Raw genomic sequence first — 27,339 nt, forward strand, 5'->3', positions numbered from 1 at the left:
AGAAGAACCAAAATGTAACCACAGATATGAGATAAACTATCCTGCTGCCTTGAAATATAGTCTTGAAAAAGGAAGAATCTCAGGGTTTCAGAGTGAGTGGTGTCCTTCCATAAGGAAGGACAAAGATGTTCCCAGAACATACACAGTCTCTTTCATTCAGAAAAAAGTGAACAGCCTTGATTGGTGGGAATATAGTCAAAGGATCTTGTGTTTCTTTCTATAAGGAACTCAATAGATTTGGTAGAGATATTTTCCCAAGCAAGAATCCCTTCAATAAGCAGGGACTTAAGACTGAATCAAATGATATAATTTATCCACCTTCTCCAGAGAGATGACTTCAGATACAAGCTTCTGAAACAACACCACAAGTAGTAATGGAGGGATCATATGGAAAGTATGAGAAACCCATGAGACCTGGGTAGCAGACGTAAAGCTGTCTCTTCTGTGCCTGAGATGCATCAGTGAAAAGAAATCTGTTTGTATGCAAGTTTCCAATACACCAAGTACAGAGTTTAGTAATGGAGAGTCTCTTGTGATTTTTCACCCACAGAGCTGTGAAAAACTGCAAAGCTTAACTCAACATACATTGCAGTCCTGAATCCAAGTAGTAACTTCATCATCAGCAATGTCTTTGCTGGTAGCAGTCTTCAGGAGTTCATTGGTCTGGTCTTCACGCTGACGGACTATGGAAGAGCATTGCTGGTAACAGTCCTTGTACCGCTGCCACAGCTGAAGGAGGCCCTTACTGGCACGCAGCCGCTCTGCAATCTCCTGCATAAGGTTGTTCCACCTGGTGAAGACATTGGACGAATGATTGAAGGCTGGGAGTCCACAATAACTATCCCTGCCCCTCTTCCTCTCTGCTGTTTCCCCTGGTCTTTTGGCTTTTAAGAAATTTGGTAATAATCAAGATCCAGAAATTTTTTGGGGAAAAAAAAAAAAAAAAAGAGGAATCCAAGAAATATGTTGACAGGCTGAGCTGTCACAGCAAGTCTGATCTGTGCTACAACTTGGATGCTGTATATTAATGCTTGAGGTCAGAGCTGGCGTGCACTTTCTGAAGCGAACCTCTTGCTACTTCCACTTAGCACACCTTGGTTCACTGCACAGAGCATCGTGACTGACCATGAACTGCCTGTACCAGATTCCTGCAAGGGCCTAAGAGACCCAAAACAGGTGTAAACAAGAAAGCTTTTCTTCTGTTGCAATTTTCTCCTAAACCCTGACAGAATATTTAAAGTCATAAAGCTCTGTGTAACTCCCTTCTAAAATACCCCTAGACTTATTAAAACTCTTTATGTTTTTATTATCCAATTAAATATCTAATCTCCCTTTGAAATCTTGGCTCTAATGGCAAACAGAAACATGTACTTTCTCAAATGTGCTAGTATTTATCAAATTGCCTCATTATTTCCTTACTAGAGGAAACCACAGTATTTTTAAATTATTATTATATGATAAAAATAGTGAAATGAAAATTCCATCAGTCATCACTGAAACTCTTAAATCCTACAGTATCTTTTTTGAAATGGGATGAATAATCCCTCCCTCCACTTCCAGACTCTAGGACAGGATGGCCCACAGATTAAAATAAATTTGGCACGATTGTGTTTTCAAAAAAACCCCTGACTTTCCACCAAACTAGTTTTTGCTTTGGGATCCTGCCTTTCTGTAGCTTCTCTGAGTAAACCCTTACACTGGTTCTGGCCTGGATTCAAAGTTGGGGAAGCTGTTTGCCAAGCTACTGGACCTTCTGGCCTATCATGCCCTTCCTACAACCAGAAACAGCAACCTAAAATCTGGGGAATCTGGTGCATGCATAGGAAACAAAATTTTCAGACAGGGTTCTCGCATTTTAAGTGCAGTATTATTTTCCGGCATGTGTATTTATGACTCTTGGTTGGCAGCTATACATTGAGCAAAACTATGGATAGTAATATCCAAATCCTTTGCTGGAGACAATAATGTTTCATTTATTATGACTAGTAAATGAGACAGTACTGCTCCAGCCCTTGGCAAAAGGAATAACTCCAACCGTCCCCAGAAGCACCCCGCCCCCCCCCCCCCCCCCAACATAATAAAATATAACAAAACCAGAAATGATGGAAAACTGGGTCAATGGATAAATGCAAATTTACCACTGAAAGTAAAGTTCAACACACAGGCATTGTCTACCTCATATTCACTTCTTTCAAAGTGTTGGTAAGTGTTTCAGTCACTGGTGGGTGACAGTCTTTCAACAGCTGATTGGTCACAGAACCAAATTTCTGTAAGCTATTTTCTTGCTTTTCCAATTCATCTTGTAGGCTCTAAAACAGATAGTGTAATAATAATGAAAAAAAGATACATAAGGTAGTACAATTGCATGATGTAGAAACATTTAAAAATAGTTATGTATCAATTACATCATACAGTTTGTAAATGCAAAACATGATTTCATGTGTGTTTCATCTAAATAGAAGGTTTAATATAAAGACTGTTAGATTAATCTTATTCAATATCAAGGTGTAGCAAAAAGTAAGTTTTAACCTAATATTTTCTCAAAACGTAAAAATCTTGTACAAGAAATCATTCTAAATAAATATTTCTTTGAAATAAAAGGTTATTCTATGTAAAAGAACAATAATTTTAATATTTTTAAATTTAATTATTTAAATTAATTTACTGCAATTAATATTAATTTATAATTCTATAACAGGAATCTCATTGTATTTTATGCTTTTCTTGCAGTAGAAAACCACTTGAACATATGAGTATCTCAGCTTTTGGAACATTATTTTCTTTGATCTTCAATCTACTGCAACCACAGGGTTGAGGCAGGTGGGAGGTTTAACATGATCTCAACATGTGCCAGTAGCTCAGAAGCCTGCCAAAGCAGAGCAAGAAACTTTAGTTTTAATGGGCACCAGCACAATTTAAAAAATTTTAACAATTTGACGGCTCAAAATTTAAAGAACAGAAAAATCTAAAAAGAAAACAACTATCACCATTTTATTTTTCTGCAAAATGAAAAATGCAATGGCTATTTGATAATGTGTTCTCTTAACATCATGTGATTTTAATGTGCCCGTGTGTCTGTACTTCCATTTCTTATGAACCAAAATGTATAGTTATCTGCATCCATGCAATAAGGACAAAAGTAATCCTTAAACCCATCCTTAGCATGTCAAGAGGCATGGTATTCTTTTCACCTGAAGGTTATCAACTTGGACTTTCACAGCTTCCAAAGAACCAGTAAGAAGATAAAAACGGGACAAAGAATATCTGGCTTCTGTCAGGTAACTATTCAGTTCTTCATAAGCCACTTTGTAAATGCTCCACTGATCAAGAACAGATTGCAACAGTATCTTCAGCTGGCTAACCTAGGAGAAGGGAGGAAGAAAGAAAAAGGTAAATGAAAAGCGTTCAAGATATTTGGCTTTTGTTTAAATTATTTCCTTCCTTTTGATCTCAGATAGGAGTTGTTCTATATGCCTAATCTTAAGTCTGTTGGAGAATGAAGATTTTGCGCAACAATCAGCTGGGCTTACAGTGGGTACAGCATAAACTTCTGCTTGATTTTATAAAGCTAGGATGGCAGAGACTGAGAAGGTATCAAGTCCATTCTACTTTGGTCCAAAGCAGGATCAAAAGAAATGGCTTAAGACTATGAAACACGTATCCCTAAGGCAGGCAAGTCAGCCTCTGAAAGGCAGCAGAGAGGCTACCCCTAACACACTGCATTCCTCCTGAGAAGGTGGACTGATGTTATCAAGCTTTGGATGATGACAGTTAATGCTGATCTCTTCCTTATTCTGCGACACCTGCGTACTTGAAAAGGTAGTTCCTTACAGATCATTTGGTACCTTTCCACTAAATACCAGGAAGCATCTAAAAAGCTTCAACTACAAGAATTAAAAGCATCCTTGAAATAGGAAATATTATACCCATTTTATGTGGAGTGTACACACAAACTTGGGGATAGATGGAAACAGGGACACAATTCAGAATCTCTTCCCCTACAATACAGAAGAAATGCACTAGTTGCAAACTGCTAATTCTCCGTCTCCTCCATGCCCTCTTCCTGGAGCTATAATTTGCCCCTTGATGATTCTTTTACCATGTGATCCAAATTGGCCCAGGAATGGTTAATTTCTTGCAGCGTATTCATAACGGCAGAAGAGACTTCCTCCTTCTTGTTTTGTATCAAAGAAAGACCACTCTGTTCTACATTTTCTACTTCTTTTTCCTTTGTTTTTATTGATTCTTCTAATTCCTGAAAAGAAAAAGAAGATACGTGAGTATTTTTGCTCATTTAATTGGATAGATAATGCCTTGACATAGAAAAGATGCCCATAAGCTCCTTAGTTTAAAAAATAGGAAAGTCACGCTTGCATACTTTGGCTTTTTATTCTCAAGAGAATCATAACTCATCAGCAATGTTATTTAATATTTTGTGTTCCCTTTAAAGCATAGTTGTTTGTCTTTAGTTTAAATAGAAGCATGTTCTCTACATTAAACTTCTGCGTAATCTTCTGCTCTCATGTAAGAGTCCAAAACTCATTAAAAATAGGACATGAGTTTGAATACATGGGAAAATTGTTGTGTGTCTTAGCTTGTCCTCGAACACTGAGAGGGCTTTTTAATTAGTCCAAAGCTGGCTCAAGCCTCTGGAAAAAAATGAATTTTGCCACCCAAGGAAAAGGACAAAATTACTTCCTAGGGAAAGATGTCAACTTGCCATGCCTCCCCACATGAAGTGGAGTCTTTATTCCTTTGCCAGGTCCCAGCGAAGCCCCTTGCCTGAGGACAGCGAGCCTTCCCCTAGATGACAAGTTCATTGGAGTCCAGCCAATAACAACAAGCAACAGACTGCAGGAATTTTCCTTACCGCCGCCTCAAGGTTGCATGCCGTTGGGAAGCATTAATGAGCTAGACAGCATTTTGCTCTGCTCAGCGTTCCCACACACTAACCCAAGAAAATGGGAAGAAAATGAACAGTTGGCGTGAAAGCAAGTGAAGAAAACAGTGCTGAGCACATAAGCACTGAGGCCATGGTAACGTGTTAGTGGCTTGTTTTGCTGCTTCAGTCATGGAAATGCTGACTCAAAGTTTGCCGGTTTCATCATGTTTTATCAATAAGTGAAGTGCAGAAGCTCTGGTATGTAACATTGGCTATTCACAAAGCCTATGATCTTTCTCATGCCTCAACAGCATGAGAATGAAGTTACAAAATGAAGGAGAAAGAACAGGAAGAGGTGGTGAGCAACCGCGGGTCGTATAGCACGCTCCCATAAGCTCACTCCTGGCCAGGAAACTATATAATTTCATGGCACAGTGCAGGGAGATCCAAGAAAGTCCTGCAGTGCTCTGACTCATATGGAAGCTGTGTGGCTTTCAGGTAGTGCAAACACTGGGTCTGAGCAGAGGGGGGAAGTCCGCTTGTAGGCTTCAGGCCAGCACAAATTTGTGCTTGCCTGTCTGGAGATAAAAGTCAGCATGTGTCGCAAATACAGATTTGTGAATCCAGAAATCTGTATTTGCGACAGCGTGATATGGAAAGCAGACTGTGAGATGAGAGCAATCTTGGGATGCCTCTACATTAAGTAGTGCATCTTGTGATCTCAGGTTATATTTTAATTTTCTGCAAGCCTTTCCTTACTGAGAGAGATGGATCATCAGGGAAAGAAAACAACACAACAAAACTCTGGGCAAACTGAAAACCCATATCTTTCAATAAATTACTCTCCCTAAGAATCAAAACAACAAGTGAACTATTGCCATAACAGACTTTACATTTTAGATAGTGGGGAGAGTATTTGGAACCAAATTCTGCAGAGTCTTGCAAACACTTGCTATTAACAGAATTTATCCCTGTACACATACAACACACGTTTGTCTATATAGATATAGGTGAGAGCATTTTTGCTGTACTGTTTATTCTTAGACTTGTCATCTGTATTATTTCACATTTCTTCAAAGTTCTAGCCATGACCTCGTTCCAGACTACAGCCTTGGAGTAATTTTCTTTTTTTTTTTTTAAACCAGCTGACACCAAAGCAAACACTTCTAAGTTGCACATAGTAAATCTGACTCTCCAAAAAGTGGATTTGAACACTAAAAAAGACATTTAAGTTTGTACAGGGTTGCTCCAAAATTCAGAATGTAAAACAGGCAAAAGTTTCAAACACCAAAAATAGCAAATATTTCTGGTTCTCTGTGAAAAGGGGTTTCTTATGCATCTTTTTAAACTAATAACTGAATTAAAGACACAGTACTGTTGCTGATCTGTGATGGGGAAAAATGGTTGCCTTCACTTATTAATATGACACTAGGCAGCAACTAACACTGGTTAATAAATAAATTGCAGCTTTTGTACTAGTTGAACCGGATAGCTGGGAGTGTCTGATACAGTTATTTCTTAAACAATTTGTTTCTCTGCTGATCAAAGTCTTGACATTCATAACTGACTCCCCAAGTGTATTTGCTAACTTCCCTGACCGAAAGGAACCATAAAGGTGATAAATCAGATTCAGCTTTGAACTCCAGCCAAGCACAGCCTGCCAATTATGTCAGGATATGCTAAATTACCCTTGCTTCAGTCATAGGGACTTTTTGTGCTGAAACCATAAAGATACCTGAATTGAAACTAAGCACTGCAGTCAGTTTGAAAACTTAGGTCAAGAACTTTGGAAAAAAAAAATTGACTTATATCTGGCCTAAACAATTATTTGCCTTTATAGAAACAAAGATGGGTTTAATACACTGGTCAATATAGATTAAATTCTCTTATGCATTTAATTTGAATACATTTCCAGCTGTTCTGTTTGTGAAAGACTTAAAAGCTAGATCATATTCATCCCATTCATTAAATCCATGCAGGAAGGACAGCCACACCAAGATAAACATGGTTCCTTAGTCCTTTTTAAGGGGATGAGAACACCAAGATTTTGAGCATGGAGTTGTCCTGACAGAGTTTATTTATACATTTGATCCAGTGTGAAATTTATTATTTGGTGTCTGGTAGAACACAACACTTTTGAGCAAAAATTATCTGATGCCTGATACCATATAGAGGACTTGTTTGTAAATTCAGAAAAATCTATTTTGCTTATATACCTATAAGCTTGAACTCTAACCTGACAGCTGCAGAAGCAAGCTTCTAACTACTTCAATATGTGCTGTTCTGAGCAAGATGTTCAGAGTCAACACTATTCACCGCTGTGTAGTCCGTGTATGAATTTTGCATGAAAAACTGAGGTGGTTCTGAACTTATATGCATTATGTATAGCTGAGCTTTGCCTCATCCTGTCTTTGCCCATCATAATCATGATTCTCCTTCAGTCTTCTGAAGGGAAATCCAGCATTATTTCCTTCTCTGGATAGCTGAACATTTGAAAAAAATTTATTCCCAACACATTTTGAATAAAAGCATAAAACCTCCTTGGATTCTAGCATTTTTTTTTTTTTGAATAGTCAGGTGGAATGTATCAAGTGGAAAAAGAACAGTAAAAAGGGGATGGTGGACGAAAGGTAGTGATAAGGTAGAAAAAACAAGTTTCTGAATAGTCAAGCATGATGTTCATGACATCAAGTTCCGTAAGACTGGCTAAACAGGAATGGGAACTTATTCCTTTGAACGCCTTTCTAGTTCAGTACGCCTGGCATGCTTGGAAATGTCCATGCCTTAATACACAGCGCAAAAAGAATAATGACTTTGGTTGCTTTTAAAGATCTTTGGGACATTATTGTTCTTTCCTCCTTTCTATTGCTTTCACTTTAGGAATGAAATCTCTCCCTCACTGAAGTAAAGAGGAGTTCTGTCACTGACATCACTGATACGAAGATTTCACATGGCTTTATCAAGTGTTGTTTCTACCTGTTGGAAAGAGAATGTTGTCATTTATAAGGGGACGTTACCTGACAGTCTTTCAAAGCATTCTGTACTGAAGCCTGATCTCCAATTTTCTGTTGCTGTTTCAGCTTCTTCTCTTGGGTTTCAAACCAAGTTTTTAGGCACTGGACGTTATTTTCATATTCTGTCCAGGATTCCTGCAGACTTTCCAACAGCTGGATCTGCAAAGAAATATGAGTATATACTTTCTCATACAATTACCTTTATTGTTGGGTCAATTAAATAAATCAGTGAAGACCAGTGCTGACCAGTGCCTTCTCGGAATTCAATGCTGTCAGAATTTAAAAACAGCATATGCATTCAAATTGAAATATATCTGCTGTTTGTAAAAGAGTTCATAATAAAAATAATGCTTTACCCAGAAATAACTACATAGAGATAACATATTAAAGTATTATGACACACTGAAAGAAGCTAACACTTTAGCAGAACATTTTTATGAAGTGGAATTCTTTTCAGAGGTCAAGGACCTTAGGACTTCCCAAATAAAACTAAGCATACAAACATACCTTTTATATTCCTTGCTTGTAACTGTGTAAAGTAGATGAAGACTTATATTACCTCCTTTACCAATTGACTGCTTTAAAGTTACTTAGATTTTTCTGATTGTTCTGGGTGTTATTCAATGGCAAATGGGATAGCACTTCTATACTTAAAAAAAAAAAAACAAACCCCAAAAAACCCCCAAAACCAAAACAGAATTTGAAAACAGCAGCACTATAATAAAAAGCATTCACATTGCTTAAGACAAACTCCACTCTAGAGAATGAGCCATCTTAATTAGCTGTAATCTTAATTAGAACTGCTTGAGGATGTGACGGTGAATAGCAGCGGTGCCTACAGTAACAATGAGACAGCTGTGAGTGAAGTAAGGAAAGCAAGTAGCAGACTAAAGATCCTTAGAATAGCAGACTTTGGTTTGTTCAGGTAAGCATGATCCTATGGGAAGCTGTACTGAAGGACAAAGGAGTCCAGGAAGCTGGCTGATCTTCAAGGACAACTTCCTCAAGTCACAAAAAGGACAGTTCCACAGAAATTTATAACAAAGAATGGACCTGGAAGCATGGCTTGGCCATGCAGCGGTGACATTAGGAAAGCAAAATCTTGGCTGGAACTAACTAGTGAGGGACAGAAGCCCTTCTTGTTACTCTTCACAAGTACATCAGCAACTAATGGGAAACCACAGAATAGTATGAGGTACACCAAGCCTTCTTGGCTCCAAGTTACTGACTAGGTCTCTTTTTGTGCCTCCTAGGTCTTCATGCCAATTAACAAATTTTGGCATGCAGAGGTACTAGCCATGGTAGAGAAGGAAAGAATTAGGAGCTACTTAAGTAATTTGGACATATAAAAGTCCACAGAACAAGAGAGGATGTATCCGAGGGTGTCAATATCATTTAAAGGCTGCTGTCTATGACCTTTAAGAGGTCATGACGGTTAGAGGAAGTTGCTGGTGATTGGAAAAAGGCTATACCGCAAATCCTACCAGAAGCCATTTCCACATGCATAAAGAACAAGGAGGAGGAACAAGCATGGTCTTACCAAGGGCAAATTGTGCCTGACCTAACTGATTGCCTCTGCTATGATGATATGACTGACCCTGTGGATGAGGGGAGAGTAGTAGACGTTGTTTACCTTGGCTTTAGCAAGACTTTTGATATGGTATCCCATAGTACCCTTGTAGTGAAATTAAGAAGGCATGGGCTGGATGCGAGGTCTACAAATGAATGAACTGGCCAGAGTCATCAGGCTTAAAGGTTAGTGGTGAACCTTTCGACGTCTACCTGGCAGTCATTGGCAGTCATTTACAAGATGCATCTTCAGAGTCAGTCCTGGGGTTGATATTGTTTAATACCTTCACCAGTAAACTGAATGACATGATGGACTGTGCTTTCAGCAGATTCACAGGTGACACTGATTTGGGAGAAGTAGTTGATATGCTGGAGAACAGGGCTGCCATTCAGAGAAACCTCAACAAGATGGAGGAATAAGCTCATCAATCCTCAAGAAATTCAGCAAAGACAAACGTAAAGTCCTGCACCTGGGACAAAATAACCTCATGCAACAATACAAACTAGCAGCAGGCTGGATAGAAGAAAAGTACCTAGGTGCTATGGTGGGCGATAACTTGAACATAATAAATCAGCAGTGTATGTTTGTGCTGATGAAGGGCAAATGCATCCTGGGTTAGATTATTTTGAGTGCACCCAGCAGGTCAAGAGAAGTGGTTCTTTCCTTCTCCTTGACACTTGTGACCCATTTTGGGTCCTCCAGTGCAAGGTAGAGATTGACAAACTGGTGAGTGGCCACTAAGGTCGTTAGGGGGCTGGAGCACATGACATACAAAGAGAGGTTGGCTTCATTGTTGTGGTTTAGCCCCAGCCAGCAACTAAGCACCATGCAGCCACTCGCTCACTCCCCCTACCCCGATGGGATGAGGGAGAGAATCAGAGGAATAAGAGCGAGAAAAACTCCTGGGTTGAGATAAGAACAGTTTAAGAATTTAAATAAAGTAAAATGGTAATGATAATAATAACAATATAATAATAATAATAATATACAAAGCAAGTGATGCACAATGAGATTGCTCACCACTCACCAAACGATACCCAGACAGTTCCTGAGCAGCGATCGCTGCTCTGCGGCCACCCCCCCTCCCTGCAGTTTATATACTGAGCATGACGTCGTATGGTATGGAATAGCCCTTTGGTCACTTTGGATCAACTATTCTGGCTGTGTCCCCTCCCAGTTTCTTGTGCACCTGGCAAAGCATGGGAAGCTGAAAAGTCCTTGACTAGCATAAGCAGTACTCAGCAACAACTAAAAACATCAGCGTGTTATCAACATTCTTCTCATACTAAATCCAAAACACAGCACTATGCCCACTACTAGGAATAAAATTAACTCTATCCCAGCTGAAACCAGGACATTCATTCAGGCTGGTGAAAAGAAGGCAAAGGAAGCATCTCATTGTGCTGTCCACTCCTTATGAGGAGTTATGAGGAAGATGGAGGCAGACTATTCTGGGACATGAATGGTAAAGGGAGGAGAGAGAACAGTCACAAGTTGCAGCAAGAGAAATTCTGATTGGGAACAAGGCAAAAACTTGTCCTCCACAGGACTGGTTAAGCACAGGAACAGGCTGCTCAGAGAAATTGTGGAGTCTGTCCTTGGAGAGTTTCAGAACTCAGCTAAGCTAGTCCCTGTCCAGTCTGATCTAACTGTAAAGTTAGCTCTGAGCAGGAAGTTGGACCAGATGACCTGCAGAGCCTTCCAACCATTATTATCTTATAGTTCTATGTATTTTGAAAGTTCACTACAGAGCAGCTAGGTTTTTTTCTTTACCTTTTCTGTTATCAGGCCTTGCAGGATTTGCCAACGTCTGTTCATTGCTCCAAGCTGTTCTGCAAAATCAGTTTTGTCGCTACGTTTACTTTCAACATCCTGGCTGCTAATTTGTAGCACTGATTGGTTCACAAAGTCTACTGTCAATTGTTTGCAATTTAAATCTATCTTGAAACCCTAGTAGAAAAGAAGGGGATAAAAAACCCAAAACATAAGTACCATAATTTCTTACTTTCCTGCAAAGGAGAGGAAAAATGTTCACAAATAACTTCACCACAATTTAGCTAAAAGGTTTTTTAGCAATTGAACAGCAATTAAAAACATTGTTACCTTTTCTTAAGTATTGAGAAATAAACCAGCAATACACTGCTTTTGGAATAAAGAATCTGCCTTCCCCCTTACCCCCACTCAAGACACCACCCCCTGCTCCCCTCTCCCCCCCCCCCCCAAATCAGTAAAATTATTGATATTGGTCTCAATTATCAGATTTAAGAAAAACTGGATATACATTCATTTTCTTACTTTAGTCTCAAAATTTTTAATACAAAACCAGATAAGTTGGAAAATATTCTTACATATAAAGAATAACAGCCAAGAAGTAAAGTGATTTTTCAGGAGACTAGTGAAACAAATCTGACATCGAGAAGAACGTCGCTGTGTGCAGATCTATTACAAGAGTACTGATGATCTAGTTAAAGAAGTGAAATTGTCTTATATCTGCACTCCTCAAAAGTTACCTCAAGATATAGTATCTTTCATTTTGCTTCAGATACTGATCAAAATTATCTTGATCTGTAAACCACTGGCCACCTGCCATTCAAGAACAGGCTACATTTTGAAGAGAAGGTGATATTATGCAGAGAGTTCATAAAACAAACACACATAATTTGCAAAGTGCTTTCTGGTTTTGGGTGAAAGACTTTTCCACAGTATCAAATATTGCCCAGTTCTAACTTGTGTACAATTCTAACCACTCCACACTTTTTTTTTTTTTCTTAAATCACTTATACTCCACATATGTATACATATTTAATGGGGATAATTCAAAAGGGAAATTAATAACATTTCCACTCATTACCTTGTACTTCTGGACATAATCCTGAATGACTTTCTGTCCTACTACATTTTTTATATTCTCTTCATCCTGCTGAATGACATTTTCCATCAGGGAAATCCAGCTCATAACTTCAGTGATAGCATGGCGAGAAGGAATTTTGTCCATCTGGAGCTGTAGAGATAACAGACTTAAAATGCATGTTGTGAAGAAAATTGATAAGAATTCCTTGTTTTGCATTACCATAGTACATTTCCTTTACCTGCTCTTATTACCATGTTATTCTACATCCCTAACGTATCACTGAAGTTTGTAAAAAAAAAAAAAGTTTTAGTAGGAGATATATAACTGCATGCATCCAACTCTTCTTGTGATGGTGATTTCTAGATGTGCTGATTTTGAACAGTACCTGTTTTTTCTTAAACAGTACCTTTTTTTCTTAAAAGACTCACTTTCAACATTTGATACAGTAGTGCTTGCTTACATTTAGTTACTCAGAAATGCGTTCTATGACATTTTTTGGCAGACATATATATTTTGCATTACAAGATGGTTCAGAGAACTACCTGAATGATGTTATTTTGTTTAATATAATAGACATAGGTAATTTTTGTTCCCCTTCCTCTCTCCCCCTAAATCACAATAATATTACTAACTCTGAAAGCATTCCAAATTATAAAGTGAAGCAAGCACTTAGACTGATAACCTCCTAGCTACTAAATACTAAGCAAACTTTTAGACCAGTATAATTCTTTAACTTCAGTATTATAGCATTAAAAAACCAAAACCACACAACCAAAACCCTCCTGCTCCTACATACACTAGAAGGAACCTTGCGCAATGTTTTTAGATTTATTTTGTCTTGCATAGACTTGAACCCAGTCTATACAATTTGAACAAAACCACCATCCACATCTGACAGGGCACAGGGATGTGAACTCCCTTTTTCCAAAAAGCATACCAACGTGTTGAAAAAACCCCTCATCTGTTCTTTGGGTAAAGTGTAATGAATGTAACTGTGAAAGTTTGACATTAACACCAATTGGTGTCAGACAGTGAAGGTAAACAGGATTTGGACATGAGTGTAAGCTTTCCCCTGTTAAAACAGGAGTAACATTGTTCCTATCTTGCCTCACATAGGTAAATTGAGGAAGGGAGCAACTATCTCTCAAAGGCAGCGCCAACCGTACGGTCTCAATTTTCTGGAATATTAAAGGCTTATCACTTGGCCTTCCTTACCTGGTGTAATTTCTCTTGTACTGCTGGGATTTGTGTGAGCAGCTCTGTCCACTGACTGTCAATGTGGGACAATCCTGCACGCAATGCTGCTGTATCCACCTTCTTTAGCCTGAGGAGCTGGTTCCCAGTACTCAGGACAGCAGATTTCTGTGATGATTTAGCATCCACTTCTTTTGAAAACTCCTGTAAGCAGAATCATTTTTGTGGAAATAATCAAGTAGTTGTTTACTGTACTTAAAGCTTTACCTCAGAAAGCTAAGAATATCCTTCCTTCCCTTTAAAAATATGTACTTTCTATTAGTGTTTACCAGCTACACTTCAGATCAAGTGAGAACAAACATTATTTTCAGTCACAACACCATTTTCTGTTTTCAAAATCATCAAACTTTACAATGATTGCATATAGCAAAGGAGTGCTGAATGTGCAAACACACCAGTTTTTTGAAGGACCTACAGAAGCAGATTTTTTTTTTTTTTTTTTGCATACTCACTACTTCAATGATGAAAAAAAGTATAACCATATTATTTCTCAACTGTTTATTTTAACTGGAGAGAAAAGGTGTCCTAGGTCCATGAATAACTTACCAAAAAGGAGTTTAGGTGGTCTCGGACTGTTTCCAGTTCCTGAGGAACTGTCAAAGACTGCTGGCTCCAAAACTCAAGACGCTCCTTTGCAGATTGTAACCAAAGTGTCAGTTCACTTGATTCACTCTGATATCTGTAAAGATGTTTACAGAAAACTAAAACAGTCATCGCCACTTCTTGCCTCCAACTGTTAGAGGAAGATACTGTATGCCAGATTTAAAGTAAAACTATTTTCTTCCCTTTATTAAATTTCAGAAAAAATGTGATTTAATTTTAAAGATAGGCTTAGTATCAGGAAGCTCTTATTTTAGCCATTACACCCACAATTCCTAACAGCGCCTTCTTTTTGCCTCTTAGGAAAAAGTAAGTTTTGTTGAAGGACTAGTAACTAGTTTATCAATCTGTTTGAGCAAGCTGCAGCAGCACCCCACTCCACCTCACACACATAAACACATTTTTGCTTTCTATTAGAAGGCTCAATCTTCCAAAAGGTTTACCACAAGGTATCTCAGAGCAGAAATTTAATGTTTTTTTTTCCGAAACTATCTTCCTATCATTACATATGCCAAGCAAATAATGAGATGTCAGAATGAGAGTGTCTCCACATAACCTTTATACATACAATCCCTTTATGCATCTCTTCTGAAAGGCTAGTGAGCCAACAAGCCAGGGATATTACGAATAATAGACAAAGCTTGTCTATCACTTAGAGAATTCATTTCAAAAGTAGCATATGAATATTACCAAAGGCAGCTAAAAGCTCCCTTCCATATATGCAATGACACAGACCCACAAGAACCCAGCAGCGGCAATGCCCCTACCAGAACATGCTATCTAGCAAAGCACACACCCTTTCTCATCAACTTGTATTAACATGGACTTCTGACTTAGTCATCTAAATAACATTCTGACTTCCTCCCACCAGCTGTTATTTGGTACGTGTTTTATTGCAAATGAGAGAGTATGATAGCACTTGTATGGAACAGAAGTTGGACATTGTAGAGTAGTCAAACTATCACATACATCTCAAAGTACTTTCTTTTAAATGTTGAATCTAATAGTTCTGGGTTCAGAATGACTTTGACCTGAACAGCACAGGTGAAGAAGTTCATACTGTCCATTACATCAGCATTACCTTGTCCAGTGCTTCAGTATTGTCTCCAGTCTGTGAAGCTCCTTGGTAATCTTGCTGGTGTTACTCAACCAGCGTTCTCCTAGTTGGTTCAGTTGACTTTCGAGATCCGAGCAGCTAACAGAAAAAAGGAGCCTTTTCCCATCATCTAGCATTTGGTATAATTTAGGTTGGTATTCAGTCAGGTTAGATCTCAGATGCTGTAATGACAGAGGAGACTGTTAGATAGCTCTGCAGGTCTCTGTCAGCACACTTTCTCAACTGTTAGTTTTCTTTTATTCCATTTGTAGGATATCCGATGTCCCCACAGCACATCACATTTTTTCCCTCTGCTCCAGCTCTAGAACTCCCTGAGAACCATCATGCAGGTAACCCGCTCAAAATCTGAACATGCTGTCACAAAACCCCTCACTTCAATATGTCTATTGACACCTGCTTATGATGAACTGCCCCTAGGTGTAGATATTTTACACTTGAAAAGAACAACTTCAAAAGAATCTTTGTGGGGCAACACCATTTCTGAGAGAAATTGATTAAAATGTCAGAACTTAATCTACCATCTGCTGAAAACTCTACTGCAATGAAAGTTAAAGGTGTCCAATATCAACTTATTAACCATGGCCATACTTCAGCCCTTTCAATGCCTATCTTCAGCTCTCTGGTCATCTCAACTCGTCTTTTACTGATCTGCCCTCCTGCTATCCTGGCTACAAAAGAGAAGATTACCCCCTCCCATCCCCCTCCAAATCCCTGAACACAGAAGCCAATTGTTATGGCAAAAGAAAGCAAAAAAGGTACTGAAAAAGGAAAGGCCGTTAATACTCTTATCCTGAATCCAACCAGAAGCAGAGACAGATTTCATTTAAATGGTGACTTGTGGACGGGTACAGGATTTGTGTATGTGGGCAAATACTCCTGCCAGATTCCACTATCATTACACAAATAGTATAGACTTTTAAGACATCTGTATATTTGACTAATCTTGAGCACAAAATGTACATGCATTCCCATTTTTCACTCATGCTGAAAGTAATCTGAAGATAGTGTACAAAACCACCAGTTTCATGGTGAGTACATAAACTTTCTATCACTCTTCTTATTTTCTCTTTCACATAAATAGAGCTCTAATAACTTAACAGAATTTTTGTATTTATGGATGTATGTCTGTGTGTGTACTTATGTATAACATAAATACACAAATAAATATATAACTCCTAGAGAGTAGCACCAAAAATTCCAAGATAGCCATAAATTAATTATGATGGATTTTTAACCTAAATGTGCTCACAGGGAGAGGAAAAAAGGTATTAAAAATTATCCCATAGCAGAGTCTGAGAATCTGGATTTGAATAACCTGATTTATGTAACTGACAAGAGAAACAAAAGAGGAAAACTAATTTAGGGTCAGGACCAACACAAACAATGCCTAGCATTAAGCAAAACCAAAATAAAACCCACGCACAACAGATTGCTTATATTCTCCTTACATCATTGCAAAAGCAGAAAGCCGTCTAGTAAAAGAACAAGATACATAACAAATTCAGAGTAGGCAAGAAGTTAATTTGCAAGAATGATTTGGCATTTTTCTGTAAACAAAAATTTTTGTAAAACAAAACAAGAAAACAAAAAAAACACCCAACCAAAGTGTCTGGTGTATAACGAGACAAAGACAAAACACTAGACCAAAATTCTCATTTTGAGAACACATGGAAAAAACAGGATGTGGTAGAAAACCTGTATTTAAACTACTAGTTCTTGCTGTATTTGAGAAGGAGGAAGGCAACTTGGGGAACCACAGGTTGTTCAGCCTCACCTTACTCTCTGGTAAGATCATGGAGCACATCCCCTTGGAACCCATTTTCAAGGACAAAAAGGACCAAAAGGTAATCAGGAATATTCAGCTTGGATTCACTAACTTGACAGCCTTTTATGACAAAATTACTGTCTCTGTGGATGAGACTGACGTCAGTATGGCCTTTGACACCATCTCCCACAGGACCCTCATCTGGAATCGGAGAGAATGCAGGCTGGATAAATGGACTGTTACATGGGTTGAAAACTAGCTGCATTACCAGTCTCAAACAGTAGTGATCAAAGGCTTGATGTCTGGCTGGCAGACTAATGGGCAGAGTACTCCAGGGATTGTTGATATTTGACTCCAAACATCTTCAACATCTTCATTAATGACATGGATGATGATAGAGAGCACTCCCTCAGTAAATTTGTGGATGACATTAACGTAGGGAGAGTGCTTGATACAAAAAATGGCAGACTTACTCCAGAGATGCTTTGATAAACTTGAGTTTGGAGGCAGCAGAAACTTTAGGAAGCTCAACAAGAAGTGCCTTGAGCAGAATAACCCTGTTTCTCAGTACAGGCTAGGAAGGGAATGGTTAGTGTATTTAACTTGGCATCTTCCATAACCAAGACATCGTGAATAAGGCAAGCCACAGCACTGGCCTACATTAGGACTGTGAACAACCAACATAAGTTATTTTATTATGCCCATCTACATGGTGCTGATGAGGCCACATGCAGTGCATCTGATTCTGTCCTACCCCCACCTCCCACTGAGTTCAAGAAGAAGGAAGCAGTCAGGTTCTGTTGTAGAGCTATTAAGATGTTTAGAGACCTAGAGCACATGTCCTTTAAAAAGAGGCTGAGGGAGGTGTGCTTCTTTTAGATTGACAAACAGGAGACTAAGGGCCAATCTAATCTTATTAAAAAGATTATAGAGGTAAATGCTCCTCAGCAGTGCTACATAATATAAAAAGGACAATGGTGACAAGCTGAAAGTTGAAAGTTTAGACTGGGCATTAGAGAAAACCCTTTCAGTAGGAGGTGCACTGCAGTTGGTCCCCAGCTCAGCTGTGTGATCTCCATCTTTTGAGGTTTCCAATGCTGTGGCTGATCCAGCCCATGGCAACCACCCTGCTTCAAGTGGGAGGCTGGACTAGATGACCTTCAGAGGTCTCTTTCATCCAACTTTTCCATAAAGAATGCCTAAAAAGCACCAACCTGAAAAAGTGTAATCCGGTCTGTAAGCCTGTCCTCCGTCTCTTCCACCAAACCAACCGTGGGGATGCTACCTTCAACAGTCTCCAGCTGTCTGGTAAGTTCCTGGTAATCCTCATCCAGATGCATCCAGGTCTGCAAGCACAAATTATCCATGTATACGGTGAATATTGATCTGGGTATCTAGAATTTTTATTACTTGCTTTCTCAATCTGAAATCCTATAGCTGCATTGTTGTGAATGCACAGAAATAACAGTACAAACGTCCAATGAACCTATAATAAGACACCACCTCTGTGTTAAGCTCAGCATTTAGTTAGAACACATGGATAAAGCTGTCGTGTTCTCCCTGTCAGCTAAAGCTAAGCAGGTCCTTTAAATTTAGAGGAACACAACTTGTGTCACCTGAAGGTCACAACAGTTGAATAGAAAAGATTACACGTAGACTATCAGTGCCTTATGTGTATCACAAAAGGGACTGATGTCCATCAATTCTGTCCAAGCACAGGAAATCAACATTAAAAAATATCCTAGTGGTTGATCACAACATCAGTACAGAAAAGACCACAGAAATTCTCACCTCTAGAATGTATTCCAGCTCCACACCTCGTTTATGAGCCAGCTTTAATACAGCTGAAGCTTGTGTCATTAGCTCTGAATGTGACTGAGTTTCCTTCAAGAGGGCAAAGCTACTCATCTTTCTAAAGAGCGTTTCCGTCAGGATCATGTGAGACTCCAACCCCTGAAAATATTCCTGAGAAATTTGGGTGTGAAGGGGAGGGTAAAGAGAGAACAGAAAAGAGAAAGTGCAATTGTTAATTCATTACCACTAAAACAACATTTTAAGACAACAGCAGTACAATCAAGTAACTGTAGACATAGAATTAAGTAAACTTTTCACTCCACCAACATTTCACAAAATCCAACACACAATATAAAAAAAGACAATGGCCTTTTTAAAAAAGAAAGAGGTCATCCTTTCCACACAAATTCTATCCCAACTCTCATTCAATAAACAAAAATAGCTTAAATCAGACATACACCATCAAAAAAATTCTGCCTAATAAAAAAATGTGGGAAAGTCTTGTTATATTTTGTGGGTGCTATTAGCCAACATAAATTTCCATTGGAAAAAAACAGAGCGGTGGATGAAATTGCTATGTAGCATGACAGGACAAGAATAGGAACTTGTTATTAGAATGAGGAAGCAAATATGATCTACCTGGGTTCACCTTCAACACAGCATTTGAAAGTTATTCAGCCAGAACAGTTCACTGATTCCAATTTAAAATACAGTAAGTTTTAACACATCCTGATTTAGTACTGGCCCACCATTCTGAATAGATCCTGAACCTTTAGGAACAGAAAGTTAGCAATTTGCTGTGTACAAGCTTACAGTCATGATTAGGCCTGAACTATGTCCCAGTTTCTTACCTTATGTTTGTCAAGTAGTGACTGAACCTCTTCCTTTGAAGCAACAATAATTTTCTGGTCACCAGCCATCTTTTCTTGGCCTGTTTCTAACAGGTCAGCCAGGTCCTGCAAAGCCCGTTCATACTGCCTCTTAAGAGCCAGATTCTGATTCAGGTCACTCCGTCTGGATCCAATGATCATCATAAGCTCATCATACATATCCTCGGGGGCAAAGAGTAGCAATGGTGATTCTTATTGCACACCTTACATGTCTTCCTATAAGCAACCCTACTGTCCCTGTATTCCTCTGTGTAGCAGAATAACATCTATTCCCAGCTCAAAAAGACTGTGCAGATATACTGACTTAATTGATAAATTAACAACTCACCTTTTAAAGAGAGAAAAAATCAGCAACACCTGCAAGTCTTTCAAGTGCATGCATTCTGGAGCAAAGTTAAAGCAAGCCCTTGGGATTCTGCTAAGTAGCAAAGGAGTAGTGCGATTGGGCTTAAGTCATCAAAATCCAGACTACTGTGTGGCTACTGCACACAGCAGATGCTGTTTATGTTTTGCTTCTTATAGCGCTAGGGGTTGGATGGACTCCATCATGGCTACAGACTATAGGCATCTCAAAGCCAGATTGGTCTCCCTCCCAGCAGCTTATTGGTAGCAAGCAAGATACATACAACCCATAGGAAAAACCAAACCAGGCCCAAAATAGCCATATACTCTATATATAGAACAGTAAAGTGCAGAAAAAGTGCAGTGAGTATTTCACAGTATGCCTGTACTGCCAAATTACAAAACGAGCCAAAAAGAAGAATCTCATCAGTTCCCATGTGCTATTACTAATCTTGTAGAGCGCAACCATAAAAGTAAGAACAACCTACAGGTACTTTTCTTCACCTGAACAGGATTAGATTCTTGTTTTGGTTTTGAGAATTGTATTCGCAGAACATACATCTGACTGTGAGGGTAAGCTTGTGCTTTTGATCAAGACAAGACACCCAGAAATTAATAAACCAAAATATCTCTATGACCATCCAGTGCTACAGCAAAGTACCCACCCTCAGACTGCAGCTGGTTCTCCTAGATTTAAAGCGACAACTGTGAGAAACACAACTGTCAAAAAAGCAAAGGGAAGCCTTTTCTAAAAACTTAAATCAATGGGAAGGGCATATCTATGCATAACCTGACAGCATAAAAAAGCAGGAGGCTCTAAGACCAAAAGGATAAAGAACCAGGCAAAACACATTTGCACAAACTCTTTGTCACTCTTTTTTTATTGACATCATTGTTTTGTTGGCTTAATAAGTTTATGGTCCAGTTTCAGCTGTTTTCTTTGCTTCCAATTTATTATTATGTCATTATAAAGGGTAAAATTCAGTCGTAAACTTTCTCCTTGATCTTTCCTCAAGCATTCTCCTGCCTCAGCACCAAACTGCTCACAAAGGAGTTTCAACAGCCTCATTAAAGTTCTGGATCAACTGCCCCCATGCATCTACTTCAGAGAGCCTTAAGATAAAGAGTCCTACTACTTAGGTGTGTTCAAAACCAAGTTAACTGAAAGTATGCGGGAACATAAGAGGTGTTCTAGTAAAAGCAGAACATCTCCACTTTCAGGTCACACTTAGCTATCTATCCCCCTTCACCCCCCTCCTTTACTTTTTTTAATGATGGATGTGAGAGAAAACTAAACCCCAGATCATGAGACACTGGTGAGAACAGGGCTCAACCTTCAGCAGACATTTATGTTTACAAGCTTAACTTTATCTATTTGAACAGGGACTCAACAAGAGCTGAAAAAAACCATATTTTTGTGTGTTTTTATGATTAACACTACTAATAATAGAGATGCTAGAAAATTTGAAAATGCAAAAGTAGAAAAACTAGGTGAATCGGGGAGAAAATAACCTTTTATACGCACTAAAATGCTTTCAAATGCACTTTCCTAGACTGCCTTATGAATAATAAAAAGGACCATACTAACAACTTTGATATCACCAAACAGGTCTAGGATGGAACTTAAGAACCATACCTGGATCTTAGACAGCTCTTGCACAGAAGCTTGGTCAATTTGTAGCTTGTCTACATGCTTCTTTAATTCATTAATTCCAGTATCTAGTTCCTTCAAACCTTCTTCTGCCTGCAGTATGACCTGTATTTGAAAATGACATCATTTAGTTTGAAGGTTTAATAACAGTACTGTAGCTGCCGTACGGTAATACTCTTTTCTGTTTTCTGCCTGAAGTGTTAATCAGTCTTTCAGTCTGCTGAAATTTTAAAGTATACTATAAAGAAAAAAATATTAATTCCAAGTTGGGAGAGCCCAGCTTGTTTCTTAAAGTTAAATACAATGTGGCACTATTATTTTCTTTAATAACAAACTGGTTTAGTATCATACACTATTTTAAACAAAACCTTGCTGTGAAGTTCCACACTTTTAATTATACAGTACAGACACAAAAGGATTATTAGTTGTTCTAACACCTTCTTTTAAAGCATTCTTTTTATTAACACTCATTCCTGTCATATCTGAGCACCAAGCAAACAACCATCACAGCAAAAGACACACGACACCAAAGAGCTGTGCACAGTTCCCTTACTGGACTGGGATAGGGCCAAAATTACTGTCAAGGAAAAGGACTTGTACATCCCTTTTTGTACTTGGAAAACGACAACTGAAAGCACACAGGTTGGTATTTGCAAGTGTATGCAGGTAATAATTGGACTTTTTTCAATGGAAGCTACAAGAAACAAGGTCTTTCTGCCTAGGAGTCTCTGGTGAATTAAGGCATCCAAGCTATAATAAAGTTAAAAGCACACAGTAGGCTTCCTGTAGTTAAAGTCCTTTGTTAAGGCCCTTTCTTGGAAACTGCATATTCAAATGCTTAAACTATATATGTGAGTAGAACTCCTGACTCCCAGTAGTGCAAAGTATGCATAATACAGTCACTAAACTTACTCTTCATGCAGCTAAGTTACCTGGCTGATTGAGGGTCTTGTTTCTACTTTCCCAATCACATCTTGAACAAACAGCAACGTTTTTAAATTTGACTGTTTTATCAGCCAAGGTAGATGTTCAGAAAAAAATCATTCAGTTGTCTTTGTTACCATGTCATTTTTGTATTTGGTAGTTAAATTAATCATATAGGAGCTGAATTTTTACCAGTCTTTCATATCATAGGAAAGAAAGACAGAGACTGCTAGCTCTCTTACTCATATATGAATTAAAATTCCTTCAAAATCTGATTATCAGATATATAAAGGCCAGTATTTCTGTTTAGCTGAAGTAGGGTAAGTCTTAGGGTAAGTCTCTTCCTCCCAGTCACCTGCTGGAACCAGACAACAGTAGCTCTTGGGTAGCATGAAACATCTGTAGAAAGTAGCCCTTAACATACTTCATTCACTTTTCTTGTTGACAAAAAAGGAACAAGGAAACAGGAAGTATTTTGTCATATTATTAATTATTCAACAGGCAATTCCTGATAAAGAAAAAATAATTATTGCCTTAAATTAAAATGAATAACAGTCAAGATATTACTATAAACCAGTGCAGAAGGAAGTGCCTTTGGGTTTTAATGAAGTGTAATAGCTGAACAATTTAGCCAAACTTTAGACTTTTTTTGGTTCATCGAAGTTTTCTTTCTTTCAAATAGTGCCCAATATGTGCATAACTATGTCACCTGGGGAGATAAGAAAGACACTCTGTGTTTGTTTTTTTTTGTAAATTTATAAACATGTGTAGTACACTGCTGGAAGTACTTATTTTCACATACTTTATGTGAACACATACATTCTCCCATAGAAAGCAACTGTTCCCTAGAATCCAGTTATATCTTGAATAGAAACTTTATCTCTTCCCTTCCCCTGGCCCAAGTAATAGACATTTGGTAATACCTGCATTTGCTCTGTTTCCGGTCTCTCAACTGCCTCTGCTAGTTTCTGTAGAACTAAATATTTGTTATCAGCCACAGATGTAAACAGAAGCTTCAGATCATTCTACGGGAGACAACAACAACAAATTATAGCTCATCACAGCACAAACCAACTGAAAATATTTTACGTTCCAAAAAGTTCAAAGCATTACAATGTTACAATGTCAGCACTAAGGCATAAAAACTATTTAACATTGGAAGCCCCATAATTATCCAATGCAAAACACGCAACATTGCTGAAAATCCGTATCTGCATATATATGAGGAAAAAGCTAAACCAACTCCTACTCAAAACATAACCTGTGAACACACTTCTGCTTTTGCCTTCCAATTAGATAATTATTTAGCAAGGGTCAGTTAGCTTCATTTAACAAAAATACATTATTCTTGTGTAGTTTGTTTAATCACACATGCTCATAAATAAGCTACGTTTTACTTTTTAAGGCAAGCTTTTTTCATTACAAACTTGATCAAATATAACAAAAAAGTAAACAAGGCTTCAACACATTACAGGGCTAACTACACATTACAACTTTTAGAGTACCTTCTCAGACTAGACAGATACATATTACATAACATTTTTTTTTTTATGCATTCATAGAATCATAGAATCATTTAGGTTGGAAAAGACCTTTAAGATCATCCAGTCCAACCATTAACCTAACACTACCAAGTCCACACTAAACCAATCAAGGGTAGACTAGACTAAACCATGTCCCAGAGTGCCACGTCTACCCGTTTTTTGAAGGCTTCCTGGGATGGTGACTCCACCACCTCTCTGGGCAGCCTGTTCCAATGCTTGACTACCCTTTCCGTGCAGAAATCTCTCCTAATATCCAATCTAAACCTCCCCTGGCGCAGCTTGAGCCCATTTCCTCTTGTCCTATTGCTAACTACCTGGGAGAAGAGACCAGCACCCACCTCACTACAACCTCCTTTCAGGTAGTTGTAGAGAGCGATAAGGTCTCCCCTCAGCCTCCTCTTCTCCAGGCTAAACAATCCCAGTTCCCTCAGCCGCTCCTCATAAGGCCTGTGCTCCAGACCCTTCACCAGCATCATTGCCCTTCTCTGGACATGCTCCAGCACCTCAATGTCTTTTCTTTTTATCACAGCTAATAAAAACAGTGTACTCTATCATTTATGAAATTATAAAATGTGTAGAGTGGAACTCTAAAGTTGCTTTTTCTCCTTTGAGAACAGTAGTTGACAACTTCCATTTATTGCAATGCCAGCAGGCTGAGAAAGTGTGGGGTGAATGATCACTTCTACAGTAATTGCATGAATTGCAGAATGCTTCTAGCAGAGAGTTTAAATTTTGGATCATGATTTGGGTGCCAAGTTTTCATAGCCTAAGAAGTAGTCTGATTTTCAGTAAAAACCTGTGAAAACTTGTCCTCTTGATTAGGTACCAAAAATTCTCATTGCTTTGAGAATCACATCCTTTATATCCCCATTTGACATGTACCCCTGTTAATTCCTTCAGCTGGGCATCATACCTTGAAAGTCAATATTTGCTGAAGCCTTCCTTTCATCTGGTGGCATCTCTGGTTTACTACTGACTCCAGCAAGGTCAGTCTTCTCAGGAGACAATCCAAAGTGTCTTCTATAATATCCCTATTATCACCATTCTCGGGAAATATCTGAGCAAACAGATTCTTGTTCTTATCCATTTCTTCTGTTATCTCTTTGATTTCTTTGGCAAGAGACTGATTTTGTAGAAGAAAAAACAAAGTGACAATTAGACATTCTAGAAAGCTGGCAAACATATTGCCATAACCATTGCCAATTTTGCAGTGATGCAGTGACTTTTTTACATTGTTAATATACACACACTAGATGAAGTTATGCAGCTACAGTACTTCTGAAAATAAAAAAAAAAACCCAGACTGCTCTGAGAAAAACAAGTGCTGAAACAAAATAAACCTGCCTGAATAAAGGGCTTTGTGAAGCAGAAATCCATGTAGCTGCTGGAAAAGTCTTTTTCCCTCCCTCTCCCTCTCCTCTCCTCCTCTCCATTTCATGTTGAGTTTTACTGTTTCCATATCCCAGACCACTCCTCCCTCTTTTTCACTTAATTTCAATTTCAACACTGTGGTGTTTGCTAATACTTAGCAAAGCAGCTAAACAGAAGAAAGACTCTATGTTTAATTCTCTTCTGACCAGGCAAAATTCAGGTCAGGTGCTGCTTTTTGCAACATTTTTGTATTGAGTTTGCATGGCAAGGATTTGGTAGCAGGAGGTCTACAGGGGTGGCTTCTGTGAAAAGCTGCTAGAAGCTTCCCCTATGTCCAATAAAGCCAATGCCAGCTGGCTCCAAGACAGACCCACCACTGGCCAAGGCTGGGCCTATCAGCCACAGTGGTAGCACCTCTGGGATAGCATGTTTAAGAAGGGGGGAAAAAAAACTGCGCAACTCAGCTGGAGAGAGGAGTGAGAATATGTGAGAGGAACAACTCTGCAGACACCAAGGTCAGTGAAGAAGGAGCGGGAGGAGATGCTCCAGGTACTGGAGCAGAGATTCCCCTGCAGCCTGGGGTGAAGACCATGGTGAGGCAGGCTGTCCCCCTGCAGCCCATGCAGGTCCATGATGGAGCAGATATCCACCTGTAGCATGTGGAGAACCCATGCCAGAGAAGGTGGATGCACCTGAAGGAGGCTGTGACCCCATGGGAAGCCCGCGCTGGAGCAGGCTCCTGGCAGGACCTGTGGACCCATGGAGAGAGGAGCCCAGGCTGGAGCAGGTTTGCTGGCAGGACTTGTGACCCCATGGGGGACCCATGCTGGAGCAGTCTGCTCCTGAAGGACTGCACCCGTGGAAAGGACTCATGCTGGAGCAGTTCTTGAAGAACTGTAGCCCATGGGAATGACTCACATTGGAGAAGTTCGTGGAGGACTGTCTCCCGTGGGAGGGACCCCATGCTGGAGCAGGGGAAGAGTGTGAGGAGTCCTCCCCTTGAGCAGGAAGGAGCAGCAGAGACAACGTGTGATGAACTGACCACAATCCCCATTCCCTGTCCTCCTGTGCTGCTGGAGGGGAGGAGGTAGAGAATTTTGGAGTAAAGTTGAGCCCAGGAAGAAGGGAAGGGTGGGGCCTTTAAGATTTAGTTTTTATTTCTCATTATCCTACTTTGATTTTGACTGGTTACAAAATTAAACTAATTTTGCCAAGTTGAGTCTGTGTTGCCCATGAGAGTAATTGCTGAGTGATCTCCCTGTCTTTATCTTGACACGCAAGCCTTTCATTATATTTTCTCTCCCCTGTCCAGCTGAGGAGGGGGAGTGATAGAGCAGCTTTGGTGGGCACCTGTCATCCAGCCAGGGTCAACCCACCACAGTTCTCTACACAATGAATAAAGTTACTTCTAAACAGTAGCAGAATACTGCAATTACATCGAATGATGACAGTGACATGTCACTATCTAGGATTCTAATAATTTCTTTCTAAACACTACATAAAACGCACCCTTATTGGCAATTTAAAGAAAGTCCTATTCATGGATTCTTTACCTCTTGCTTGCAGAGGTATGTTTCTGTTTCTTCCTCTGGCAACAGAGCTGTAGCAACAAAGACCTGTTCTTCCACACCATCTAGCCACAAGGAGGTGGCTGCAACACCATCATACAGCTTCTGTTCAAGATGCAGGCTCTCCTCCAGCTGTCCAGCCTGGGCAAAAGGAACCAGAGAAGTCGCGAGCAGAAGTACAAGATACTCTATCTAACATCTA

At 39.2% G+C, this 27,339-nt stretch overlaps 1 protein-coding gene across 1 annotated transcript in view; it reads right to left on the minus strand.

Annotated features, from left to right (window-relative positions):
- SYNE1 (spectrin repeat containing nuclear envelope protein 1) overlaps positions 1-27,339 on the minus strand; it is a 265,776-nt gene that overhangs the window by 54,231 nt on the left and 184,206 nt on the right. The window contains exons 102-118 of the mRNA XM_075708574.1: positions 27,123-27,278; positions 25,112-25,321; positions 23,578-23,679; positions 21,716-21,835; positions 19,699-19,899; positions 18,845-19,018; positions 18,268-18,399; positions 15,253-15,449; positions 14,118-14,250; positions 13,533-13,715; positions 12,318-12,467; positions 11,240-11,416; positions 7,900-8,055; positions 4,100-4,255; positions 3,192-3,362; positions 2,176-2,309; positions 586-790 (exon numbers count right to left, since the gene is read on the minus strand). Of these exons, the coding sequence (XP_075564689.1) occupies positions 586-790; positions 2,176-2,309; positions 3,192-3,362; positions 4,100-4,255; positions 7,900-8,055; positions 11,240-11,416; positions 12,318-12,467; positions 13,533-13,715; positions 14,118-14,250; positions 15,253-15,449; positions 18,268-18,399; positions 18,845-19,018; positions 19,699-19,899; positions 21,716-21,835; positions 23,578-23,679; positions 25,112-25,321; positions 27,123-27,278 (2,757 nt within the window). The remainder of the gene's footprint in view (positions 1-585; positions 791-2,175; positions 2,310-3,191; positions 3,363-4,099; positions 4,256-7,899; positions 8,056-11,239; positions 11,417-12,317; positions 12,468-13,532; positions 13,716-14,117; positions 14,251-15,252; positions 15,450-18,267; positions 18,400-18,844; positions 19,019-19,698; positions 19,900-21,715; positions 21,836-23,577; positions 23,680-25,111; positions 25,322-27,122; positions 27,279-27,339) is intronic.

The sequence above is a fragment of the Pelecanus crispus genome, chromosome 3 (assembly GCF_030463565.1).
Source record: "Pelecanus crispus isolate bPelCri1 chromosome 3, bPelCri1.pri, whole genome shotgun sequence".
Taxonomy (NCBI): domain Eukaryota; kingdom Metazoa; phylum Chordata; class Aves; order Pelecaniformes; family Pelecanidae; genus Pelecanus; species Pelecanus crispus.